General features: G+C 42.6%; 1 protein-coding gene and 1 long non-coding RNA gene across 5 annotated transcripts in view; one reads left to right on the forward strand and one right to left on the reverse strand.

The window, feature by feature from the left end:
* Window positions 1-25,202, forward strand: part of LOC306669693 (uncharacterized protein C4orf54) — a 58,589-nt gene extending 33,387 nt beyond the window's left edge. Inside the window, exons 1-4 of one of the 3 annotated variants that reach the window (XR_013766203.1) lie at window positions 5,682-5,949; window positions 6,787-12,215; window positions 20,671-20,787; window positions 23,675-25,202. Coding sequence is in view for 2 of the 3 variants with exons in the window: in XM_079153813.1 (XP_079009939.1) it covers window positions 5,882-5,949; window positions 6,787-12,178 (5,460 nt within the window). In the remaining variant the exon portion in view is untranslated. Of the gene's footprint in view, window positions 1-5,681; window positions 5,950-6,786; window positions 12,216-20,670 lie in introns of those variants that run through there. The other 2 variants (XM_079153813.1, XM_079153814.1) reach the window with 2 other exon arrangements.
* On the reverse strand, window positions 4,914-8,277 carry LOC306669719. 2 transcript variants are annotated; one of them, XR_013766209.1, is made up of 4 exons: window positions 8,159-8,277; window positions 7,459-7,637; window positions 7,208-7,288; window positions 4,914-5,118 (listed from the first exon to the last, which is right to left on the reverse strand). It is a non-coding gene; the product is annotated as an uncharacterized lncRNA (long non-coding RNA). The 2 variants fall into 2 exon arrangements; XR_013766210.1 differs by lacking the exon at window positions 4,914-5,118 and adding an exon at window positions 5,815-6,546.
* Window positions 25,203-26,133: the final 931 nt, after the last annotated feature.

Genomic DNA, 26,133 nt, shown 5'->3' on the forward strand with positions numbered 1-26,133 from the left:
GTTATGAGCTGTCATATCAAAGTGTGTTGTGTTGAGTTAGCATGGAGAAAAATGGTTTTCTCATCCATGAGTTTATTTCCCTAACTGCTATAGACATACAGAGATAGTCAGGACAATCCTCTGCACCTATTTCTATTTTTAGAGCCTGTGTGGATGATAAATATACAGAGACCAACTCGTGTCTTATGGAAGGGAGCATATGCTTGCAGGGACTAAAATAGTAGCACATTAAAATCAGGCAGGTGTTTAACTGGGGAATGCAAAAGCACCTTCTCAAAAGAGTCTCTGGAGGTTTTTATTTAAATGTTTTCAGCAAAATAAACTGTTACTAGGAAAACATGTTGTCATAAATATAAGAAGGGGCTGCTGGTCTGAAATGTATCTGGCTGATTTCTCCTTCCTTTATAATCCCACTAAGCCTCAATGCTCAGCAGCAATAGTCAGATCTCCTTGCATCCTTGGTCACCCAGGGCTGCTGGCAGGATAAGGTCAGAGTTCTCAGCTCAAAGTAAACCATCTTTCTTGATTAACAACCCCTAACCTTTTAAAGACTAAAAGGTTCTTTTAGTAAAGCAGGTGCTGGGAGCCTTGTACCTGCTATATGCCCTGATCTACAGACAGTGAAGAATTTTGTTGGAGGCAGTGACTGGTTTAATGAAGGAAAATAGCATACTCTGAAGAGGCCCATTCTGACTCTTTAACTGCTGAGTTGAATTATTTAAAAAAAAAAGTCATTATTTAGGATGTATTAATTCTGAATTTGCACTATTTGATAATGATGTATTTAGCATTTGCTTTATTTTAAACAGCATTTTGCTAAGCGAATTTAGAAGTTAAACAAGATAATGAGGTACTTTTTGCTAACTTCTGAGTTGGCTTCCCTAGCAGCTAAGGACATGCAGCTAAAGACTTCAAATGTGACTACAAACAATGTCTTAATAACACTTATAGATCATAACACTTTGATGCATTATTTATAAATCATTCTTAGTTATTCAGTTAAGAACTCTCCCTAAATAATTTTGCTAGCTTTTCTCTAGTTATCCAAAAGTAACAATTAAGCTATTTAATTATTGACTCAATAATGGAGACAAAAGAGTATTTTCTGAGTTCCTACTGTTCAGTCATTTGAGAGGTAACAAAGATGTATAGTATGCCTACTGTGAGCCAGTAAACAAATGAGGCAAAAAATAAAAGTAAGAAGAAAAAAAACCCTCTGCCTGTGTAAAGCTTATAAAGTCCTAGATATTGGAATGAAAACAATTTACAAGTCAGATATTATCCCTGCTTGCATGGAGTTTAAATTCTGATGTGAAAGATGAGCAATAAACCAGGACCCAAGTTTTTATAAGAAAATTGGTGGACAGTGTAATGCATATGGTGATGGCATGTGACAAGGTCATTCTGAGTCCCACTTAGATACGGTGGAAAGGGCAGATCCCAAGATGAAGTGATGATTAAAACATGAAAGATGAAGAACTGGATATTTAATTAACATAAAGTTATAAGAGCACAGAAAATGTTATGGAACCCTCAACACCAAATTTGTATATGTGGGAAGATAAGGTTGAACAAAGGGATGGTTATACTCTTAAATTCTCATTCAATAGCTCAGAGTCATTTGAATTGTTCAGCAAATATGTTTTTCTCTTAGGATAGAAAAAAAATTATTTTCATGTTCTTATTCTGTATGATAGAAAAGGTCAGATTGTTTTCTCAAAAGTTGCTCTAATTTGCATCTTAGGTCTTGAGTTGGGAGCAGATTTGAAGGTATGATTTGAAGCAAGGGAAGAAACGAGATGTTAAATAATTTATGATTACTGCAAATATTCAAAGGAAATAGAATATTGAATTTTTGGAGGCCCATGTTTGAAATTGCTGATGTTTGAAATCAGAAATTTGGGGAAAAGGAATATTTTTCAAAGTGAATGAAAACAGAAACAAGATTTAAGTCCCAAGTTGTAATATCAAGATAAAAGGGAAAAAGAATCCTTGTTAAGAATCATAGCAATAAGTCATCCACGTGATTCTGTGGTCAGGCAGCTGAGCTGGCTGAGTTGGCTGGTTAATTAAATTCTATTTCACTGCCATCTTAGAAAAATTGACAGTAATTTGCTAAAGCCTAATAAGGCATCTTCTCTTTGCTACCTTCCCAAACTGGGGAGGAACCTTTGGCAAGTCCCCTCGCATCCCTACATCATGCAGGTCACGATAAAAGATAGAGGTCATGGGAAAGATGAACCAAAAGAGTTAGATTATTTTAAGTATGGTGTAGAGAAAGATTTGTTTGCTTATTGATGTTTCACCTCAAGGCTGGTCTGGAAGGGACCATTTTCCTTCATCCAGTAAGATCTGAAACATTGAAACCCCCACAGCTCCCTTAGGAGAAACCAGATGGAAACTATTGCCTGAGATAACAAGTCAGGGCCAGAAGGGAAGAGAGGAGAAGTAGGGATAGGGAAAGAGAGGACAAAATGCCAAAGAGACCATTCAAAAAGCAGAAGGAGAAGGAGGAAGAACAGAGAAAACAGAGCATCCTGGCTCAAGGGGAAACGTCAAAACCTATTTGTGCCATCTCGGTCCTGTTTATGCAGGCTTAAGTGTTAGTAAGGTTTTATTTCTGGTGGTGAACTATTCCTTCCTGTCCTTCCAAGTTTTAAGGGCATAGCTAAGGGGTTGCATCTACAGTGTGCATGGCATGATTCTACAATAACGTGCTTTTTTCTTTGCACAAGAAGATGGTGCTACTTATTTATCCTCATGGTACATGCTGTTTTTCTATTCAAAGGGATAGTCTTATACTAATCCTACCACTCCGTTTCTTTGGACTCCATGGAGACCAGCTGGTGCTGTGTGCAGGCAGCTGGTTGAGGTAGTGGCCAGCAGTGGGCATGGCCCTGTGACCTCCACCTCATAGATTGAATGCTCAATCACCAAATAAGCATGAGCTTGAGTTGCTCAGAGCTGGGTTCCAAACAGGGCTCCACACTTACCATTAATTGTAAAAGTTATATAGGACACATCTTTGATCATCCTTGAGTACTTTATCCACTAAATGGGAAAATGTGCATTTTCATGGTATGATCGAGAGGACCTTTAAGCAGAACACAGAAAGCATGTACCTCAAAAAACAAATAATACTCTTTGTCACTCTCAGCAACAAAAGGTAACATGGTGCCTTTCCTTCAAATGTAATTCCAACCTGGTCTAGAGAGAAACAGCTGTCCACAGGGCATTAAGCAGTGGCCAAAAGAAAAGCCTTCTTCCTCCTGGGGTGGTGGTACATGCCTGTAATACCAGAAACTCTGGAGGCTGAGGCAGGGGATTGGGAGTTCAAGGCCAGTTAGGACAAGGTAAGTGAAACCTGTCTCAACAACAACAACAAAAAGCAACAACAAAAAACAAAAAACAAAAAAAAAAAAAAAGAAGAAGAAGAAGAAGAAGAAGGAAAGAAAAACCTCTTTCACATCAATTTGCATGAATAGCTTTGCAAGTGCTTATGGAAAATCTTTCACAACTTAAGGCCCCGGAGAATCTGAGAATGTCTGTGTTTGGAAAGTCCTTTGTATCCTTCCTGGTTTGCATTTAATCTATCTCTTCATTTCCAGTCTAGTGGTCTACCTTTCATAAACTTCTTTCTTTCCAATGCCATATTTATATATCATATTATGCCACTGTCAGAGACCCTAAATATAACCATATCCTTTTACCAACTGGTAGATGATCTGGCTTTCATTCTTCATTTCTTCAATCATGTTAAATTTTATATACTATGATACATTTCACTAGACTTTCAGAGAGTACTGAGTAACTTTCTCTACAGAGATAAAAATAATGATGCTGAGTCACTTCCTTTGTTGCTCTTTGAATTCCCATATAAAGTTATCAACCAAGTATACCTTGCCTGGCCTAGCAAGTGGGCCCATTTACCCTGGGTTAATGCTGGTATCATTAGTCACTGTTAATTGCTCAAGAATTGAGATCAGGTAGGCAATTACTGAGTTCATCTGTAAAAAAAAAAAAAGTGACTCTAGTCATATTAAGGAATAAAAGGCTCTATGGCTACCAATGGACAGCAAGTTATTTCAACAGAACTGAGAGTATCCATTTTCATGGTAATATAAACTGACCCAGAACTCTGAAAATGCTAGGAGTCAAACAGTTTCAAGTTCTTAATTATTTTACCCTAAATTTGGTCATTGTTTTCCCATTTATGTATTTTTTTTTAATAGGTAGAGTCTGTCCTACTCCCAGTTTTCGAGAAATTGTGGTTTGAAGTAAGGCTGATTTTTTTTGGAAATTGACTTTATTTGAAAAAGCTTTCCCTAAATTTTTTCCTATACTGCCATTCATTGAGATAAAAAGCAGAAAGAGAGCTACACAGATATCTTGGAGGTAAGTTCCTATTTTAAAATGGCCCTGTGTTTGCCTCTTGGGGAGCTTTGGCTAGGACTGTGCTCTCTGAGGGAACAAGACTCTGGAGGGAGATTTTTCAGAACTTGGGGCATTAAAGTTATGATTTAACCTGCACCCAGGACATCTGACCTTGCAATTTTGTAGTTTGCCAACTGCTGGGAAAAATTCTGCTGAAATTTGTTGTGTTGTCATGACAGACAGGGCCATATGGAAAGTCCTGGAAAAATTCCTTCCTAGACTATAATTGTTTTGATGGGCAGAAACTGTGCCTTCCATTCAACTATGGGGTATGTATGCTTCATAGTGTTTGAGGCTATCTTCAGGATCTATCCGCCAAGGCACGATCAACCTCAGAGCAAAAGAAAACACTCTGCTTGCCTGAAGAAGCCAACAATATTTTATTTCAATTTATTTATAGGATCATGTTACTTAATCCCCAAGTACTTAATATGTACACAAGTTGGTTATATGAAAAAAATTCAAACTGTTACATGGTTTATTTATGGTCATGTAGATGAAATTACCAATTGGATAAGTTACTTCTTCTAATTGATTTATCTGGGTGTCCTGTAGAGTATGTGAATGTAGAAATCAGTAAGACCATGTAGCTTAATGGTTAAGATCCAAGCTCTGGAGTCAGATTGCCTGGATCTGAAATCTGCTTCATAATTTGTTAACAATTCTGTGCCTCAGCTTTTCCATCTATAAAATCAAGACAACAATTTTATCTAACTCATTAGGTTCTTATGAGATGCTTTTTATTTAACTAATATACACATCTAAAAGGTGCTTCAAGTAGTTCCTGGCATAGTAAGCACTATGTAAGTAAGTCTTAGTTGTAATTATTATGACTATCATTAAGAAACAGATCATGGTGCCATTTCTTTTTCCTTTTCTTTTCTTCTGTCTTCACCTAGAGTTCTGACTTTATGTCCATAGTATTATTCCTGACATTTCCAGTCTTTCCTTAGGTGGTGATTTTAATGGCAGTGGTATGGGCAGAGGGAGTTGTGGAGAGAACAGCAGGACTGTGTGTCCACATCCCAAGTGTGAGAAGGTGGATGTTTCAGTTGTTCGGGGCTCCTACTTCATACCTACCCACATGCCTATTCAGAGGAAGGAACATTTTTCCATGTGGGGGTGGCATTCATATTGGAAGGGGATGGTTGATGATGTTATTTTTGTTCCCACAAATGTGGATGTTTAAAATAGTGCTTTATTCAATCGGTGTAAGTGACACATAACCTATGTATAGTGATAGAGTTGAGCCTGGCAGGTGATGAGGGACAGATCTCACCAAAATCAAGATGTGGTTATCCACTGATAGTATCCAAGGAATTACTCTGAAGATGGCCAGCACAGACCCCCCATCTTGGGTTGCCTGGCAAACTTGCCTGCACAACTACTGACTTGTTTGAAATGGATGTAGCTCAGAGGCAGTGAACTGGGATTTGGCTTTGTCTCCATGGGGCATGCCAGTGGGTCACATTTCCTCTCTGAACCTCCCTCCAAGCCGCACTGTACTCATGAAGGGTAAGCATATTCCTTGTTCTTTCGTGCTTTTTGACTCAGTGCCCTGCGGGCCTGGAATGCAGCCAGCAAAACAGAATCGTGAGCTTGTAGCCTGGGCTAAATTTAATTGGGGCTTATTGTCTTGCTATGGTTTGACAAGTTTAAGGGACAGTTTTGAGATTGATTAGATATTGTAGGGATTTGCAGTAGTGTCAGTTTTGGCTCTGGGTGCTCCATTTTCATGACTATAATTAAAAATGTATGTAATGTGCTAAATTTCAGGTCTTTGAAAATCACCCTTTTATACTTCATGTCACCACAGTAAGGATTCTAGAAGGGATTCTTCCTATTTGGGAACAATAGGTTATGTTGCATAGAGTGCCACTTTGGGGAAAGAGGGATGAAATATTATTTTCCTGTGAAAAGTTTTATTACCAGAACTCTTCCGATCTGGCTCTCCAAAGAAAGAAAACACAACCATTTTGAAGCAAATATAAAGCTACCATATGTATGAAGGAGATTTTGAAGTATTTCCAGAGTGTCCTCAATTGATTTGAAGTGCAGTGCAAAATCTGAATTGTGTTTAAGAACAAGGGGGGAAATCCATTTAATCAGAGGCTGGGGAGAGAAAGATGGCAAGGAGTAAAGAATAATTGCATACTTGCTAGACATCTCTGTAATAGATTACATAGGACATTTGGCTGATTTGAATTGGAACCTTCATGCCTCCACCCCCAGCCTCTCTTTCCATCTCTCCAGAGCCTCTTCCCTCTACCCTCAAGTGTGGTTTTGATATGACTAGGGAATGGACACTAAAAATATTTCTGGAATGACGTGACCCTCTCTTGCCCCATCCAGGAAAGGGACGAGGCTTCACAAGAAACAGCACATGCTTTGCTTTCATTTCTGGGAGTACAGGGGTCGACCTACAGATGCTGCTTCTTCCGTGGCTGATGGCATTCAGACCCCCAGCTGCCCACGGTGCCAGGCAAATAACTGGACAGGTGAGCTCAGTCACGGGTCACTGGCCGCAGTCTCGGCCAGAGCAGCAGCCCCCCAGCCACAGACCACCTCTGCCTCCCCATCCAGGAGCCTTCCCACCTCCCTCAGGTTTGCCGCAGTCCCGCCACAGGGGCTGAAGACCTCGGAGGTGGTGGCAGCAGTGGCAGTGGTGCCTACAGCCTTGGGAACAGTCCAGGCACGTGGGACCCTGCTTCAGGCAACACTGCGGCCCCTCCAGGACCAGAGAGGGACCCAAGACAGCCCCAGAGGAGCTCACCACTGCCTCTTCCTGTCGCTGAAACCTGGGCAAGGACTCAGAATGGAAGCCGCCACTCCTGAGCCGAACTCGCAGGCCAGACTGGTGGAAGTACAGGACGGAATGAGCAGAACGCAAGACAGCCAGGAGCCCAAGCAGCAGCTGCAGCCACTTCCCAAGCCTTCGGCCTCCTCCCAGCGAGAAGCAAAATATGTGGAGATGTGTGCTTCAGCTGGAATCCAGAGGGAGAGTCCCCGGACAGTGAAACTTACACTGGAACACCGCTCCGGGGATCAGAAAGTCGCTAAGAGCCCAAAGGAGAAAGCCCAGGATGAGCTCAGTAGTCCGGAGTGCAAAACTCCAACCCCCCAGAAGAACCCTGCTTCCTCCAAACGCTCCAGCTCCCAACTCTCTTGCACTGATGAGGGTGGCAACTCCTCCTCCTCCTCCCCTGTGGACAAAGCAGAAGACGATGGCCTTTCCAAAATGGATGAATCTGCCACATCATCCGGGGCTCTGGCCACCTCCTCTTCATCTTTAGGCTTTGAGAGTGAGAGCGAAGTGAGTTGCCAACCCAAGGGAGGGGAAGGAGGGAAAAAAGCAGCAGGAGGAGAAGGGCAGGAAGGGGGAGGGAGGACAGGAGATGGAACAGAGTGCAGGGACATTATTGCCAAATCCCAGAGTAACAGGGACCCCCCCAAAAATGAGGAGGCTCACTATATCACCACCCATGAGATCCAGCTGAGTGAGGTGGAGCAGGACATGGATTTCGATGTGGGGCTGGCCTCCCGCTGGGATTTCGAGGACAACAACGTGATCTACTCGTTCGTGGACTATGCTTCCTTTGGTGGCAGCGACGAGACCCCAGGGGACGTCACCACCCCCACCGAAGAGGACGACGACAACAGCTGCTACCTCAGCACCACTCCCAGCACCAATGCCACCCGGACACCCAGCCCCACCAGCAGCGACCTGGTTCGCCCTAGCGCAGGCAGCAGTGATCGGGACACCAGCAGCACGGAAGTGGGCAGTGGCCCCTCCGACAGTGACCCTATTCCCCCACCCACTGGGCCTGGCACTGCCACTCTGCCTGAGCCCTTGCTGGAGCTCCAGGAGGCAGCTTCAGGGGCAGCCTACACCACCGCCAGCAGCTGTGGGAGTGCAGCAAGCCAGATCCTCCTATCAATCAAACCAACTTCCCGGGCTATAAATGAGCCTAGCAACGTGCGTGCAAAGCAAAACATTATTTATGCTGCCAAGCATGAAGGCGACATGAGCCTCCGCGTCTCTACAGCTGCTGAACACAATTCAAGTTCACTGAAGCAAAACTCGGCTGCAGCCGTGGCTCAGGACCATGCAAAGAAATTCATTGCTGTCCCTGCTCGCCTGCAAACCAGGTGTGGGGCCATCCGGGCAAAGGAGCTGGTGGACTACTCCAGCGGAGCCTCCAGTGCCGTAAGCGAACTGGACGATGCAGACAAAGAGGTGCGTAACCTGACCTCCCGGGCCTTCCGGAGCCTTGCTTACCCCTACTTTGAGGCTCTGAACATCAGCTCCCGTGAATCCTCCACCACACTCTCCGAAGTGGGCTTTGGACGCTGGTCAACCTTCCTGGATCTAAAATGTGGAGGTGTTGGAGCCAGGGTGGAACAGAGCCTTCTCAGGAGCAGCGCGGCCTCTGTGGCTGCAGGTCTGAGGAAGGCCAGTGGGGCCCGGGGTACTGCAGACCAGCTTTACATCCAGTCCAAGAAGTCCCAGACCAAGGCCTTGGAATTTGTGGTCAGCAAAGTCGAGGGGGAAATCAAGCATGTGGAGACACCCTTGTGTTTCCAGAAACAGGTCCAGACGGGCTCCCGCGTCGTCACCCTTCTGGAGCCCCTGAACTTACGTAGTGAGAGCAAGGCCAGCTCGGCCACTGCACCCTGCAAGGCTACCAAGGGCTCCAGCAAGGGTCCTGGGTCTGTGTACACGGATGATGGCTCAGAGACCTCTGAAAGCAGCAAGCCTGGCACCCGCGGTGACGGCCCCCACAAAAAGTCCAAGTTTGCATCCAGTTTGCTCAAAAATGTTATTTCCAAGAAGATGCAGCGGGAGCACGAGTTTAAAATGGAGAGGGGAGAAGTCACTGATACATCTCATCACAACCTCCCCGGCACCTCCAAGGAGGCAGAGGGGTCTTCTGGGGCTGAGAAGCTGAGAGAGAGGGGCTTGCAGCGACAGAATTCCCGCCACTCCGAAGCGGGTTCCGAGTACACCGTGGTCAGCGTGTCCGACGCAGGCGGGGAGGGGTCTAAATCCCCAATTTTCAAAGCCAGTACTCCTCGAGAAGGCAACGCAGGTTCTAGCCGGAATTTCACCGATGGACAAACGGAAGTGTGTGAAATTAAAAAGAGTGCCTCAGAGACTGTAAAAGGCATCTTTCTCCGCAGTCAGAACAGTGCTTTTCGGTCATGGAAGGAGAAAGAGGCCGAGAAGCGGGAAGAGAAAGCCCCCATTGGGAAGTTGAAACTTCCCAAAGGCGGGGACTGGAGGGCTGATCTCGGGGAGATCTCTGCCAGCAAGTCCACCATCATGTCTCGCCTTTTTGTCCCCAACATCCAGCAGATGCCCAAGGACAAGCAACCTGGGAAGCAGGCCACCAAGTACCCTGCTGCCCAGGCCACAACCACCGCAGTGATCAGACCTAAGGCTCCCGAAATCAAGATCCGGCTGGGGAGTGTGCAACAGCCAAGTTCGGACTTCAATATTGCCAAATTGCTCACGCCCAAGCTGGCTGGTGGCAGCGCTTCTAACCTCTTTAAGACCATTGAGGACAACAGCAGGGCACAGCAGAAACTCTTCCGTGGGGACAATCTGGAAAAAGTGCCCCAGTTCCAGGTGAGAGATGTCAGAGACAAGTCCAAAGCTCAAGGGCCCCTCCACCAGGTGAGAGATGTCAGGAAACTAATCAAAGGGTCAGGGGATAGCAGTGACAAAGGCAGTGTTACTCCAGAGCAGGGACTGACAGGGTCCAAGCCCAGGCAGCTGGCTGCTGCAGCTGGTGGATCCAGATCCCTGTCTCCCATGGTGATTACATGCCAGGCTGTAGTGAACCAGAGGGAAGACAGCATGGACCGAGGAGAGCCCAGGGAAGGCTTGGGCAAAGGGAACGGCAGCAGGATTTTGAACTCCTCCTCCCCAGAAGGGACAGTCTTGGTTCACAGAGCATCTGGCAGGCTGCCTGTAGCCACCATCGCCCCCAATAAACCTGAGCAGGGCTCATACCTGCCCGTGCTCAAGATTGTCTCTAAGGCTGCTCAGAAGACCCCAGAGAAACCCAAGGAGGAGGACATTAAGGAGGAAGGTAAAACCCCAAAGCCAGCCCGGAATGCCCTGGAGAAGCTGACTGCTGCAGTGAGATCCATGGAAGAACTGTACAGCTTCAACAGGAATGAGTGGAAACGTAAAAGTGATCCCTTGCCCATGATGACAGACAGCCATGTCCTGTCACTCATTGCTAGTGAGGAGAGGGAAGGGCTAGTGGGTCCTGAGGGGGACCCTGACAAGATGGCCAAACGACTAGGTGAGGTGGAAGAACGGGGCACAGGAAACAAAAGTGGTGTGGTCCTCCGAGGGGCTCCCATGGAACGTCTGCAGCGGAGAAACTCCAACCCCAGCACCGAGAGTGTGTCTGCCCGGGCAGCAGCCTTTGAAAACATGGCCAGGGAAAGGCCCCGATCCCTCTACATCCCCCCAGTCCACAAGGATGTGGAAAGAACCCAACCTCTGCAGCCCCTCCCACCACTCCCCAGCAACCGGAACGTGTTCACAGTGAGTGCCAGCAGCACTCAGAAAACTGGGGGTGTCGCTGGCAAGTTCCCCCAAGGACCTCCTCCAGAGAGCTCTTCAGTGGCCAAGGGCATCAAATCACAGGGACTCCGGTCCCTCAAGATCTCTCCAGCCACCCAGGCACCACCCAGCGAGGTGACCAACAGGAAAAGTGGCATCAATTTGGAGAAGAGCAATAGTGACTGTGAGAATTACCTGACTATCCCCCTTAAGGGAAACTCTGCTGCAGGAGAGATGCCTGGTAGGCCTGGTGCTGCAAGAGAGGGGGCCCCCATCTCCTCAGCTGCCACCCTCTGCAGCTTACCCCCACTGAGTGCCCGCAGTCAGGTCTCCAGTAGCCCCAAGGGCTCTCAGGTCAGTGGAACCAGTCGGCCAGCTTGGCATACCAAACCTGACAACCCCCGGGAGACAGCAGCTGCCCGCTCAGGGCCCCAGAGCCCCGAGCATACCCCTACTGCCATCTACCACCAGCAGCCACTGCCTTTCACCCTACAGGGTGCCCAGCCTCAGGTCCTCTGCTTCTCACCACCAGGCATGCCTGCCCCAGCTCCTGCAGGCCCAGCTGCTGTTCCTGCAGACCCCTTCCAGCAGTCACAGCCTCAGCAGACTCAGCGCAAGATGCTCCTGGATGTGACCACCGGCCAGTACTACCTGGTGGACACACCAGTACAGCCCATGACTCGGAGACTATTTGACCCTGAGACAGGGCAGTATGTGGATGTGCCCATGACCTCCCAGCAGCAGGCTGTGACTCCTATGTCCCTCCCTGTGCCTCCCTTGGCCCTGAGTCCTGGAGCCTATGGACCCACCTATATGATCTACCCTGGGTTTCTGCCCACAATGCTGCCCACCAATGCCCTGCAGCCCACACCAATTGCTCACACTCCGGGGGGTGGCGAGCTCTCAATGACGACAGAGCCCCCCAGCAAAGAGGCAGCTGCAACTTTCACTGAGGCCCCATACTTCATGGCCTCTGGTCAGTCTCCTGCCACCTCTTCCTCCTCAGCCCCAGCAGCCACATCCCAGCTTGTGGGAGCCAAGGGCTTCGCCCAGCTCCATGGCAAACCTGTCATCAGCATCACTTCGCAGCCCCTGGGACCTCGGATCATTGCTCCCCCTTCCTTTGACGGCACCACCATGAGCTTTGTGGTAGAACACAGATGACGAGAAGTCACCAAAAAGCAGAATGGAGCAGCTGCTGGTGAGTGAATTTTACTTTGATAGTCAGGGTTGAGAGAGTAAGAACAGTCCCGTTTCTTGATATTTGAAGTGGGAGATTTACAGCAGAAGAGACTGTCTCTAGAAATGGGCACTATGGAAGAATAAAACTAAATCCCCTGTGATCTCTGAAGGAGCTCATTTGCTCGCCAGATTTCCTTCTCTCCCCACTCCTCTGTCCCCTTTGCCAGCCTTTCCCCTTTAAAAACCTTGCACTTGCCCTAAGAGAAGGTGTTCTGATCATTTGAAAACTGAAAAGCTTTCAAACTAAATTCTTAAGTGAAGTGAAAACAAAATGCTGAAGTGTTTCTTCCCCACCCCCGACCCCACCCCATCAGAGGCAAGGGAACCTTCCATCTGTCCCTTCAGCCTTTGGTAGAACTTGGCAGGAAAAAGAAATGAAAATCTGGTCTGCATATTGCAGAGCAAACCCCACAATTTCTGACAGCACAGTGACAGGCACTAACATTTCAGATTGTTTGACCCCTTTAATCTGTTTGCTCCCCAAGAAGTAAGAGGAGTCCAAGACTGATGCTTTCATGGTAGGGAGGTTTACTAAAATTGACCGAAATGCTTCTCTCCTCTTCTCCCACATTTTCCTCTTGAAATTTCTTATACAAAGGGAATGTATTGCTTTTCAATTTTCAAATGATCAGAATACCTTCTGTTAGGGCAAGTACAAGGTTTTTAATACATCTTACCCCCTGCCCACCCCCCAAAGTTTTGCACTTTGACCTCCAGAGGAGGAGGAGATTCTGCAGCCACTGTTGTTTCTTGGTTGGAGTTGCTGTGTTTAACTCAATCCTATTCTGACTGAATTCACCATGCTCCACGGCTAATCCCCACAGGACACTCATCTAGTCTATGTTTTCTACCTTCAGAAACAAATCAGCTTCACTGCTTACCAACCTCTGCAAAAGAAATCAGAGAAAATAGATTCCTGACACCTAGGTTAATCCATACTCACAGACAGGAATCCCTGCTGTAAATACAGTCCTTGGAACTTGATAGGAGGAATGAGTTTGGCTGGTCTGAACCAGGACACTTCAGGTCAAACACATGAGACAGGGCAAAGACACCTTCAGACAAGAGCATAAAGATGTCAGAATGGTGGGGACAAGCTTGCCCTTCATATTCCTGCACTCCTCAGAAATGGGAAGGGTTGAGATCATAAATCCTCTAGGTAGTAAGATCGCACTGAATGAAAAAAGGAGATGGAAGTAAGAAAAACCCTACTTAGGCTTCTATAGCAGAAATAAGTCATTTTTCTCTTCCCTCATACAACTGTAAAGGAGCAGAGGAACACTGCTGTTTTGTGCAATGAAAGAGACTTGAATTAGAAATTAGGTTCATTGGATTCAAGTCACACAGCTTCTCACCAGTTCTATATGTGATCTGTGGCATGACAGACTCTCTAGCATTGGTGTGTTATCTCTGGTGGGTCTATCTCCCAACATGTATCTGCATGTCAGATTCTAGAGCAGTGTATTGTAAGTTATAAAACCTTTTCCAAATTGAGGGATCATTGCTCTATATTATCACATTAATTTGGACTGTAAGACAATATTAAGCACTGTTCAAAAATTCTTAGGACTTTCTCCAAGAATTCTGGTGAAAGCACAAGTCTCATTTTAGTTGCAGTCTAAAAATAGATGATTTTTATTGTTCCTTTCCAAGTCTTCAACAGGAACTGTGTGATGATCACATATTGCCAGGGGGTGAGGGGGTAAATAATGCATCTTTTGTTTGGTGTACAAAATAAAGAAAAACAATCAATATGCAAGTAGAGGAAACTTAGAATTGAGGATTAGTTTTGCAGAAGGAAAAAAGTAGCCCATAGGCAAAAGCATTCTAATCTCCTGAACAGGTGGTATGTTTACCTAGGGCTATTTTGGACCAGCTAATCCTGCAAGGCATTTGTGAAGCTCTGGAGGTACAGCAGCAAGGGAAAGGGGGACAGAGAGAAAGGAGGGACTGTAATTGGGACACACTCTCATGGCATCCACCTATCTGAAGACTTGGGCCCCTCTTCTGTCTGCTGAGTCTGGAGAGACTAAGCTTGGAGTTTTCCATCAGACTCAGATATAAATCACAGTTTTGCATCTTAGAGACTTGAAAAATTATTTTTGATGAATTTTCCCTTTTTGGAAGCACAACCTTATTGTAGTAAACAGCCTTAAAGATAGACAAAGACTGGCTTCTTGTTTCTTGTTTTAATGATTCATCAAGAAATCAATGTTAGCTTTTTTTGTGTACAGGCAAGAATCAAGTTAATCAAATTCAGTTATGAATTAAAATCTTTCAAAACCCATCCCCCTGAAAGTTCTATACCATTTTTATAAGCCAGAGTTTTTTAAAGTGGGTAGTTCTTTTTTTGGGATGACAAATTTTTTAAAAAAGCATTGTTCAAATATTTCAAAACATCGACTAATGCTTAGGTGGTTGGTCAGTGCGAATAGATTTGGAAGGTGTTTCAGTTCAATATTTCCTTGAAAACCCGACTTGCGGGGATTTTCCTGGGGGCAGGGATTTTCCAAAGGTAGGGTTTTCTGTCCTCCTTTCAACTGGGAAGTTGCATAAGTAATTTGATCCAATCACAATATTTCACAGAGAAGTAAACTGGGACTTCGGGATAATTTTGCTGAAGTCCCCAGAGAGTGAGAGAACCAGGACCTGTGGCACTGGTTCTTTCCTGGGCCACACCACCATCCCTGCAAGGACACTGTTGATGTTCCTTGGTAGGATGCATAGAGTAAAGGAAAGCTGGCAGAGGAGATATAGTGAGCTCTGACCTGCCAGCAAGGACATCTGGGATCTTTTCCCTAGTGACAATTGGCCATTAACCATCTATACTTCCATTTGCCTTTCTGGACATTTGTAAAATGCACATTTGAAGGAAATGCACCAATTTTCTCATTCATTCAATGAACATGAATTCCATGCCTACATTTCATCAGCCACTTGACTTTAAACTCACATGTGACCCGGGACAGTTCCACAAGTCAGGAGCCTACACTCCAGCAGGCGGGAGGAAGACCCCTGCACACAAAACTGCAAACCCCTGTTTAGGAACTGTGGTAACCTTTAAGGTTCCTTCCAGCTCAGAGAATAAGCAGTTCACCATCTATTTTTAGCATTACATTGTAGCAGGGAGCTTTCCTTTTCTCCTCCTGGCGTATATTTGAGCACTACCAGCTGCCCTTTTCCATTGGGAATTTTCCTTTTATGGGTGGATTTTTCTCGCTTCTTTTTGTCCTATGGTCAATACTCCAGTTCTTAAATTTTGTAGGGTTCCAACCCATCTAAAAAGAGAATTAGTAATATGTATTTTATTATTATTTAGTAATGCCATTGTTCACCGTGACAATTGCACAAGGCTGTTCACTATGCAGCCCCGGTGGCTCAGGGGTCACATAGCCACAGAGGCAGCCCATCTGCCACACACCAGTGTGCCAGGCACACCAGTTGCAAACCTCACCAGCCTATTTTTGTGAGGCCTTTTGTGTGTGTTTGTACATTTCTGTTGTCCCTTCACAGGATCTTTGATGGTTTTTGATGGACTACTTTTGTTTTCAGTTTTTGTCATTTGAGGCTCATGGCTGTGTTTTTCCTCCCTTGACATATTCATTCTCATGTTTTCTTCTGTCCACCCACTTGGAAGACATATTTTTGTTTTAAAATTTGAATTGAGACTTGATACTAAATAACATTTACAAGGGCATAAAAATAAAATCAATGTGTAACACAAAAGAAAACTTTGATGCTGTTTGCTGACAGAGTGGGCACCAGCCTAAGTGTATTGCAATTATTTTGTTTCATTTTAATATCTCTCCTTTTTTTCTGCAAGGTTTTGTTTCTTCATTTCTGAGTGGGCTTCACGTTGCTCCTACATTTTTGCTTTGTCTTTTCTCTTTACTTCTCAGAGTTATAACTACCCCATGAATAGCGCTCCATAAATCAGTCACTAAAGTGGAAGAGAAAACTGTATTGGGGAGAGCTGTATTTATGGGGTTCCCAGGGGCTCCAGAGGAGTCCTCAGGTGATCAAATCCAGTCCCTTTGTATTATGATTGCAAGAGGTAATTGGGGCTTAAAGAAGTTAAGTGACTTTTCTTCAGTCACAATGTCCCTTTAAAGCTGAGACTCAAACCCTGAATATTCATACCAGGGCCAATTTTTGGTGACCAACTCATTCTGCTTCTCTTTTTTCCCTAAGGCCTCTTTTCTTTGGTTTCTGCCTCACTATTCCCCATTTTTCCTTGCTATGCATTTGAGAAATTGCTTTCAGATCTTTTCTGTTTATTTGCCATTTCTCCCACTGATTGACTTCAGGGTCTCACCTTGCATCTTCCCTTCTCCTTGCTTCCTGCAGTTTGTTTTTATCACAGACTGGACAGCTTGAAGGGCAGAGCTGGGTGGGCCTTGCCAGTTCCCTCACCTGAGCATCTCCAGGGCTTGGAGCAGCCCTGGTGGGTCATGGGAGGGACAGGAACGTGACTGCCCACTGTGGCCTGGTGGATGGAGGCTGCAAGCTCCATGTTTGGTTTTCACTTAATGCCATAACTGCATTCCTGAAACCATGAATTTATTTCTGTTTTCCCCCTAACTTGGTTGTGGTTTCCTTTCTCGATCATTATATATATATATTTGCTACTTCATTTTATTGTATTCCTAATGTCCTTTTGTCTTTTCTTATCTCCCTTCCAGTTTTACTGGAGGGAAGTGTCCCTCCAGCTTACAATTTTGTGCCTTTCTCCGCAATTCTATTGTCTTTACGTTTTTTTTCCACCCTAAGATTAATAAAAAACCAAAAAGTCTAATAGTTGATCTGTACTGATCATTTATTATATGCCAGGACTGACCATCATGCCTTTGGATTCTTCAAGCAAGTAGGTATGATTTTTAATTCCTCTTTGACAACTGAAAGGTAACTCATCCCAGATCCACAGCTACTGCAGTCCAGACCCTTCCACCTCTGGGCCTCATGCTCTTATTATAGAGGACCTCCTTGCTCACACACTTCTTTTACTCTCTGCCCCCTTTTTCTTTATTGTGAATTGTCTCTCTTCCCTTATCTGTACTTTCCATGTCAGGCCTTTCTTTCTACCTGGTTTCTCTAAAAGTTTTCAGCCATTGCCTTTTGCCCATTGGTCAGTCAGCTTGGGAAAGGATTAGTTATGTGACACATTTACATCCTTGTGGAGGAGAGCGCACAGCTGGTAGTTGACTAGCTGATTTTCCTAACTTCAGTTTCATTCAAAGCAAAATGAAAATCCTATCCAAGAGGAAATAGAATCTCCTAGACATTTCACTGCCTTGGTGTGTGTGTGTGTGTGTGTGTTGGGTTTCAGAGAAGGGGCAGGAAAGGCCTGAGAAGGAAATAAGTTAAAAAATTGATCCCAAATCTGATAATCTCCCACATATGCTAAGTCTCTAGGTGTGTTTTTCTTTAGATTAGAAAATTAGCTGTTCATAGGACATTTTATGCCCCAAAGAGAAATCTGAGCCAGTTTCAGGATGCCCGGAGGCGCTGGCTCCTGTGATGGGGTAATTTTTTGTGTAAGGAGAGGAAGGTGTGGGTGTGCAGGTGAGCGTGGGAAGCCCCTCGATGGCAGTGGTTAAAGCATAGGTGGAGAGAGTTGTGTGGCTGTGACTGAAACACAACCTCAGGTTCCTTGAAGTCAGGCCGTCCTGACTCAAGTGCTGTTACTTATCAGTCGAGGCAAGTGACTTGCTTTCTCTGAGCCTAGTCTCCTCATCTATAAAACAGGAAGACTTTTTTGGTGGGGTGGAGGGTTGATGGTACTAGGAATTGAACCCAGGGGCGCTTAACCACTGAGTCCCGCCTCCAGCTGTTTGTATGAGGCAGAGTCTCGCTAAATTGCTTAGGGCCTCAATCAATTGCCGAGGCTGTTTTTGAATTTGCAATCCTATTGCCTCGGCCTCCTGAGACTCTGGGATTACAGGCACACACCACCACACACAGCTAAAACAGGGGTATTTTTAAAGAACAGTTGTGATGACTGAATTATAAATCCACTACAGAGAACATAGCACAGAGTTCATGGCACGCAGTCAGTGTTCAATCTTCTCTGGAGACTGGCACCTCATAAATATCTCAGGGTCCTCTCACCTTCACAGGGCCCCTCATCAGAGCAAAAATTCAGCCCTTGTCTTTGCAGACACTCAGGGCCATGTCCGGGCCTGTGTCCAGGTTTGCTCTGTATTTCCCCAAACTGGAGGAAATGCCCACAGCCCAACAGTCCCCTTTGGGCTGGCTGATCTTTCAGAACAGGCTAGTTGGCTATGCAGCAGGGTACTCTAGTATCCCCCACAGCCTTCCAGAATGTTATACAACTCTGGGCCGAGCTTGCCAACTGTGTGTGGTGATTTTCCTCTTCTGTCTGGGCACAGGCCTGTGTAGAGCAAGGGAAAATGTGACCCAGCATCCTGCTGAACTCTGTCATGTGTTCTGGTTCTAAAGTTGTAGGGAATCATCCAGCCAAACTCCTTGGTAACACAGTAGTCACCCTTTTATCTCTGCCAACTTCTTTATGGTCCTTTATACCACACACACACACACACACACACATACACACATAAGTTCACGAGGTTATATTGGCAGTTCTTATTATTTTATCCTTAATAACAAGTGAAGCAACTTTATTACTTTCATGAAAATCAAATGAATTTTGATATGAATGATTCATTACTTTCAAACAAAATTTCTCTGAAGTTAATGGAAGCAGAGACAAAATCCTATGAATATCCAAACAGGCAAAATCTACTCCATTGATCCCCGAATATGATCCTAGTAGATTGTATAAACAGATTTCTCCTACATTTCTCATTGTTACTGTTCCAGAGGGTAGACCCCCACCCACTTAGTGTCTTTTGCATACTGCTCAAATCTTTGCAAACCTTGTCTTGGGAGGGCACACAGCCAGAGTTATTGGCAAATCCCTGATCCACACTGAAATTATTCTTCTTAGTTTCTTAGTTTCTTCTCTGTACCTTTCCTTTTTTCTTTGTACCAGAGATTGAACCCAGGGGCACTTAACCACTGAGCCACATCTCCAGCCCTTTTTGTATTTTACTTAAAGACAGGGTCCCACTGAATTGCTCAGGGCCTCAATAAATTGCTGAGGCTGACTTTGATCCTCCTGTCTTAGCCTCCCAAGCCACTGGAATTATAGACATGCACTACCACGTCCAGCTCTCCTCTCCTTTTAATAATATTTTCTTTTCCTCTGACTAATCTATATGTCCTAAGGTTGAAAAATTATCAAATAAGAGATCTCCAAACACACAACAGTTCCTTTCATCCTGAGGATTATTTCTCATAAAATATGAAACAATAAAAGTGAAGTATATGCATATGACCTCTGAAATCATAATTATTCCTATCTTCTTCTTATTTAAACATTTTTTTTTAGTTGTAGATGGACATGATACCTTTATTTTGTTTATTTATTTTCTTATGTGGTACTGAGGATCCAACCCAGTGCCTCACACATGCTAGGTAAGTACTTTACCACTGAGCCACAACCCCAGCCCAAAGTCTTTCTTCTTAAGCACGTATTGAAACAGATCTTTTTCTGGATGACAGGATTAAAATACCCCTTGCCTTGATACTCTGATTGCATATAATTGATTAGATAGTTGTTATTTGATACTACTTGCAGCTTGTTTTCCACATGATAGGATCTTTTTAATCCCTAACAAATATTACCTGTAGTCCACTCTAATTCTATCTTCATAATATTTTGTTCAAACATCAACTCTCATGTATTAAAAAAGTATTCCTTCAGTAAAGTTCTAGTAGATTTACAAAATTATATAGAGATAGAAAGAAAGAGCTGACTTTTAGTAAGTTTTTGACTATACCAGTGCTGTCTTAGAATGGATGTAACTAAGTTATATGTTCTAACCCATTTTTCTTATTTAATGCAAAAGGCACTGTGTGCAATTCCACATAATTTCATTAGTGGTCATTTACTTTACAATAATCCTTAGTATAGAGTTTATTCACTTTATTAAGTTACTGACTCATAGTAAATTTCAAATGTTTCCATTTAGTTTTAAATATCAGTTCTGCCTGCTAATTTTAGAAACATATATTATACTGTTTTATCCTTGATATGAATGATTTCAATGAAACTAAACATTTAATTCTAAAACTATTTTTGAATAGTTGAATGCATTTAGTTTAGTTTTCGAGGAGAAATGTCACTGTGGGTACTTTCTTAAAGTCAGAGTAATGTCTAATAGGTTTTTCTTCCTGCCAAATACATTTTAAAATGTATGCTTCATGGTTATTTATAATGAAACTAGACAAAAAAATCAAATAAAATATTTTGACATTTTTCTTGATTGTTTAAGAGTGAGACGTGTGTTTAGAACTGACAGTCTTTACTTTGACTTTTTTTTTTCTTGTAGGAGCAAGACAGAAATACAGTCTATCAGAGATTTGAAATCTAATAGCACTACGAATCCAGCTGAAAAATTTCCTCCACATGCGTAATTCTTAATTTTTGCTTCTTATAAACCAAGTGTGTAAGTTTTCATATTTTCCTGAACAATTCTCTTAAGGCAGTTTTGTTATTTCAATTTTACTAAGATGATTGAATGGTTGAATTTTTTTCCCCTGTAAAACTATTTCTTTTTATACTTTAATACAAGATATAAGCTTTCTGTTCTCCTTCTTTCCTCTTGCACCTGTGAGTAGGCAAACAATCCCTTAAGTGTTTGGCTGCTTCAATCAAAACCCACAACAGAATGGGACTGCTTCTGTTATAAACCGAGTGAGCAAATCACTAATTTGGATCACAAATCACCTTATAGGTTCTTGGACTATGTCAAATGTAGCTGACAAAGTTGTAGCACATATTTAGATTTAAAATATGATGGGCCTGCCCTTGGAATCATATTTCAGCCAAACCTAGTTATTCTCTTGGTTGTGCTCTGTGTTCTTTTATTGGGTTTGGAATGATTTCAAGTGTAATTGTGGAAAACAATGGTTTTAACTTTTGTGCTTTGTTTTAATTTTTTTCCCCACTGTACAATGCCATGACACTATTTGTTGCCTTAAAATAGAATGGTTTGAAATACTGGAAAATCAGTGACTGCATTTAAAATTAAGTTCTTTGTCTCAGAAAGGTATAAAATATCTATTTCCCTTTCAAAATCCAACCTTTGTTATGAGCGCATAGCATTTTTTTTTTCTTGTGATTCCTTCCATAGTTGTACACTCCACTCCTGTCTATCCCAGACTGGAGTCTGAAGAGTGACCTGTTTGAGGTAGTCCAGCAGAATGTGAACTCTACTTCAGAGGCTCTGCTTCACTCCAGCCCGGCCATCCCAAAAGCAGTAACCTCGAATTACAGTGCTTGCTTGTTATGAGGCAGGTTTTAAGAGATAGTAAAAGTCCAAATCACTGGATCTTTCACTGACATCCGATACTGCCTCAGTTGTAACCCAGTTCTGAGTGAGTGTTCACAGTGAGTCTGAAGGGTTGATTGAACAAATACTTATTTAACTTGTCATAATTAAAAAGGTGTCAACATATACTCAACAGGTGTTACATTGAAATATTTCTTAATTCCTTCCTAAAGGAATATCCCTTTAAAACCTGAACATTCTCCAGACTTTCTTTAAGGAGTCTTCTTTTATTTACTTATTTGTTTAAAGCCAAGGCATTTTGGTAATTTTTAAGAAGCATTATTTTGATATTAATGTTTGTCAATATTTGGTTTCTGCTTAAACTTGCTCTTGAAGCCACAGAATTTTATGCAATTCATGTGACTGGATTTTATATGAATAATCTTGTAATTATGCCTCCATCCAGACTTTTTAAAAAAGCAACAATGAAGGCACTTTCAGGGGATTCCTTAAAGGTACCTCACTCAAAAAAATAAAAAATTCTTGTGTGTAAAGAGAAAGATTCAAGACAGGAAATCTCACCACAATTCAATTACTCATTGGGCCAGTGAGCTGTGAAATGAAGCTTTCATCTCCATGAGACATGAAATATGAAACATAGTCTCTGTATGGAAAAGAAGTCCTTGTACCATACTTGGGAAAACACTTTTCCTTTATTATAGAGGTCTTCTTACCCAGGTACATGAATAGATTCACTCCACAAGTGAATTTTTCACCACTGGGGGAAAAAAAACTTAAAACATCAGTGCTTCCTCATTTTTGAGAGAGGTTGGTTGGAAATAAGGTCACTTTCTATTGAAACAAGAAAGTAGCATTAGTGTCAAAGATTTCAGACTATGAACACTCAAAACAGCACCATAAAATATCAAGTTTTTGATCTTAAGTAGTGAAACTTACATAGGGTTTGGGTGTACAGTATGTATAATGTCCAAACAGGTGACTTTCAAGAAAGCCCAGTGACCACACTGAGCAGTCGCTGATTGCTAGCTCCTCAAAATGGAAGACATATCTTCCCAGGAGAATGTGGTAAAGCTGAGGTTTGAGCTGCCCATAAACTATTCACCAATATTCATCACCAATAGATCTGAGCCTTACATTCTCAGATAAACTAACATAGAAACTGGGAAAGAACTTTTCATTTGTTGGCTCTGAGAGGCTGAGTCCACTGGGAAGTTGCCAAAGAGGTAGTGAATAGCCAAGTGGTTAAAAATGTAACTTGGAAGTAGTGTTCTGAGTTCCATATGGGCTAGTGATAATGTCATCATACCAAACAAACCTGTAGACCATTTACACCCCTAAGTGATAGGGAAAGAACTTTTTCACGGGTGTGATGGAAATTTCCATCCTCATTTTCATTATTTAATCATTTCTTGAGGTTGCATGGACATTTGAATGGAAATGGTTACACCCTTCCTTTTTCAACAAAAGGGGAATAAAACAAAAGTCTACAAAACCCTCTAGCACACAAAATCATTACCCCAACAATGTCTTATAACCACTGAAACCCAATTTATGTTTTATATTCATAAAACCATTAATAAAACATTTCCTAAAGAGAATCTTGAGCTTGAATCTAATAAGTCTGGCTTTTGTGATTTCCACTCAGGATTACATATGTGTCAATTTTCTAGAAAAATCATAGATTACTGTGTGTACAAATCCTGACCCATTTCTTCTTTTTTCTCTATTGGTAAAGGGCCATGTTGAAAAATAGGCCCATTTGGATAGTTTCTGGGAAAATTGAACACATTTGTAATCCATGTGAAAATTATATTCTCCAGAATGTATTTTCCTGAAAACACTCACTGAAATTGCCCAGATATACAGATAAAGACTCAGCATATAGATTGTCTGTATGTTTATCACTGAGTAAATCAGCTAAAACAATTACACTTTGAAAACTTTATAAAAATAATTCTCAAATATTAACATGCATTTCAAATTTGTCCTCATATCACTAGGAAATATCTAGTGATAGAAATTCCCTTTTTCTTAATTTCAGATTTGACTTTATCATCCTTGCTTCTTCACAAGATTTAATGCATTTTGATTGTCTTCATCCTTCATAGAAATGAAAGTCTGTGTTTGCTACAAATTGAATGCTCACGCTACCTGAAATAATATTTTGGATTACAGACTGCAGGACAGTATTGATTCCTAAGTAGGCTGACCCTAACCTCATAATAAGTCTGTGTAAGTGCATGGAAAACACAGTCAATAATAGTCTTTGTATAAAACGATCATACTATATATTTCCTATGTGGTGCTTGAGGAGTTTCATTCTACAGTTTACAAGGTGTAAGTTTGCACCCCAAATTCTCAGGGTATGTTATTTTACCCAAATACTTGAAAGAAAAAGGTGCCCTGTATTTTATCAGTACTGTTGAGGGGGAAAATTATGTGTAAGTTTGTTTGAGAAAATTGCTTATAAAAAAATCAAACCCATAACTATGTTAGGCTTTTACATTATTTCTAAGGAGATATATACATAGATAAGATATATATTTTCAAGAGACTGCTTATGTATTCTTTAACTTCTGGGTCCCAAGTAGACCTCACAGGTGCATAAAATTGTTAATGAAGCATGTAGCATTGCTACGTGGTGTCTTGAGCTTGAATCTAATCAGAATTGCAGACTTTCATCCTCTGGAAAGAGACCATGTCCATCTGTGACATGTATGAGGACAAGGCCAAGGGGAGGATTCTGAAAATTGGACTCTTTTGTATGCCCCGCGTCTCAGAAGGAAACTGAATGTTCACAGCATCATTTATCAGCTGTTAGCATTCAGTGTTTCATGTTGCAGCTAGAGTACATCATTAGATTTATTCCTGTTTAATTCATAATGGTGCAGAATCACACACACACACACAAACACACACATCTAGTTTGATTTTTTTTTAAAGTTTCTGAATTACTTGTTACAGGCTAGTGTTAATGGCATAAAGTCCTTTCCAGGCTTCCTGAATTACCTGCCATACTTGTATGCATTTTCTAATGCACCCCCACCCCCACCTTTGAAGATGTGCATTTCTGTATTTACATATAAATTATATTATTGTATAGTAAAGACAGTGGTGGCCGAAAGGAACGTGAAGACTGTGGAAGATGTGTATGAATAAGGGAGAGTACATTGTGTGATATATAAGGAAGGACATTGGAGAAGACTGAATTATACCTCTGACTGAATAAACCTGGTGGCATATGGAAAGGATGTGAAATTTTAAACTGCAATCAACAGAGAAATCTTGGTGGAAAAGTTCCTACCTGAGGTTTGATGTTATTCAATGACAGAATGCAGCGAGCTTGACTAAAGGGGCTTTGAAACCAACTCTACAGCTCTGAGAATTATCTTTTCAGTGTATTGCATATGGAGAAAATGACTTAGACAAGGATCTTGTGAGACTAGCCTACTTGCCTTTAATTGCTAGCATTTGTAAACGATTGTGCAATTTTGTGTATTGGTTTTTTATTTTGACTGTTTTGAAAAAAAAATGTTTTATTGTTTCTTTTTTTTTTCCAGTAAAAGTGACTGCAAAGAAAGCATGCATCATTTGTTTTATTTTAACTTAAGAAAACAACAACAACAAGTTTTGGACATTTTGAACACTTTCATTTTCTTCTGGTTTCTGACTTAAGTTCTTCATTTAACTGAACACTCAATATTTTACTTAATTTCAACTCATTTTCTATTGCTGTAGTAAGAAATGTCCACAGATTTAGTGACTTAAGAAAACACAAATTTATGATCTTACATCTCTAGAAATTAAAAGTCATGCACAGGTTTTTATCTATTCCCAGAAAATTTCACCTGGACAACCTGAGTCTAAGTAGCATTCTAAGGAGCACCTATCCAGGTATGTGATGCTTTGCTGACACCAAAGAGTTACCTGGACAACAGGTATCCCTGAGGGCCATATAGAGGCCCAGGAAAGTAATAGTTACCCCTCTCAGAACTACACAGCACAGGCACACAATTTGAATACCTCCTACAGTGATGCTCAGTGCTGTGATGTAGCTGTTAAATCATCCAACAGTCAAGTCATGGATTGACACACAAGACACTTGAACCCATACTCCAGAAAGAAGGATATCCAGGATTCCTCATATATGTCCAGAACTTGGGGGACACAGAGCCTAAAAGAAAAATGAGTGCAGTCACAGGCCTTACGTTTTCAAGTTACCTCTGGCTTTCTAGCTTTTACTTTCAGTGCGTTTCAAACTACAGTCTCCATTTCTCTCAGGTGCTCACTGTTCTTGGCGTTGTGTTGCCTCGCTAGCTTTCATTACAGCATACCGATCCCATCCCAAGTATTCCAGACTCAGGGGCTATACATGTGGCAGGATTTTGCTGAAGATTTGGATAAACAGGCTAGGGATTAGCAAGTGGTCCATCACAAGACAGGCAAGCTGCATCATCAAACACTTTCGACTTGAACCACTGACATTCCTATTCTTTAATA

Source organism: Sciurus vulgaris (genome assembly GCF_902686455.1).
Source record: "Sciurus vulgaris genome assembly, chromosome: 9".
NCBI lineage: Eukaryota > Metazoa > Chordata > Mammalia > Rodentia > Sciuridae > Sciurus > Sciurus vulgaris.